General features: G+C 38.7%; 1 protein-coding gene across 1 annotated transcript; it reads right to left on the bottom strand.

Moving 5' to 3' along the window:
* Positions 1–1,140, bottom strand: LOC130451985 (uncharacterized). The gene has a single exon (XM_056791344.1). It carries the CDS (start codon positions 1,138–1,140, stop codon positions 1–3), a length of 1,140 nt encoding a protein of 379 aa, XP_056647322.1.
* Between the last annotated feature and the right edge of the window lie 258 nt (positions 1,141–1,398).

Here is a 1,398-nt window from a genome sequence, read left to right as displayed (position 1 = left end):
CTAGTTCAAGCTTTTAACAATTTCGGTGAGGGGGAAGTATTCCATTACACAATCGTGAATTATGATGATGATGATCCTGTTTTGAACAATCGATAACAAACAATGCTCGTTTCCTGCAAGAAGAATAATCCAGCAGGGGGCGCTTCTGTGTGGAGTTTGCGTAGTTGGGATAGAATTCAGTATAGTTAAAATAGGCCAATAATCACCATCAAGTGACAGTCTTATACTTTGTACGTCGGCATTGTCAAATAAAGTCGGGTCAGCTGTACTCAAGTTACGTTTGTCGGTTTGAAAGAAAACAATAACAAAACGAGGTCTTTCAACTGAAGTGGATGTCTTGACAGCCCAAACTTCATGTCTTGCTCCTTTAGTAATTGAGGGTAATTCGTGTAACTCCCACTTCCTAAATGGAATAACTATAGGTTGATCTTTTTGAATGGATTTCATGAGATTTAATTTTATGTCGTCATTAGGAAAGATATGTTTAACTTTTAGCTCAACGCTTGTAATGTTTATTTTAGCTGTTGTAGTGGAGAGCGTTCCAGAGACATTCTTTTCAGTAATATATAAGCAATCATTATCATTTCGTGCCCGAACTAGTCGTATTGTTTGACGCCCACATGTAATCATTGAATAATCGTTGAAAATGCTGAAAATATGTTTGAGAGGTATTTGAAGGTTGAAGGACTTGTCGCTAACATTCAGAATAGGATCTTTCGGGTAATTCCAGCCGGCTATAGCCATATGATTGGAATCTTCTTGGTTATAACAAGTCATAGCACGTACGGCACTCACTATTCCAGGATCCCGAACTGTTTCCATTTCCCTGGCACTTTCACTGTACGTACATGAATCGAATAGAAAGGCTCCAACATTATTTGCTAATTTTACGTCACCAGCTCCGTGTATTTCAAGCGAACCTTTAATGCACAACAAAGTTTCGCTCCTTGCAAAGAAAGAATCAACCTGATTAATGCTAAACTCCACAATGTCACTGCAATTGAATGACTTTATAAATGGAGCATAGGTTCTGTATTCAGCCTTTCGAATTGAATCGTCAAACATCGGCTTACGGTAGATATCAAACATTGGAGGCATGTTGTCGTTTTGGCGTTGACGTTTTCCATACATTGTTGTCATTTTTCAATTTAAAACCCAACGATTGCAGAACCAATTTGTTTGCGAACGTGAGTTGCTTCAGCTTTGATGGTAGCTTATCTAATGAAGTTGAATGCTCTGTAGACTATCTTTTATGATTTATTATTAGTCCCATTTGCTTCGCGCCCTCTAAGCTCCAACACCAACGTACTTAGTTCTCCACGAAAGTTTACAGGCTGACCGTCTTGGTCTAAAGCGATGACGGTGGTATTGGTTATTTCACATTGTGGTATAACAGGT

This window comes from Diorhabda sublineata, chromosome Y (assembly GCF_026230105.1).
Source record: "Diorhabda sublineata isolate icDioSubl1.1 chromosome Y, icDioSubl1.1, whole genome shotgun sequence".
Classification (NCBI taxonomy): domain Eukaryota; kingdom Metazoa; phylum Arthropoda; class Insecta; order Coleoptera; family Chrysomelidae; genus Diorhabda; species Diorhabda sublineata.
Note: the sequence above shows the minus strand (reverse complement) of the source record. Positions and strands in the feature narration are given on the sequence as shown.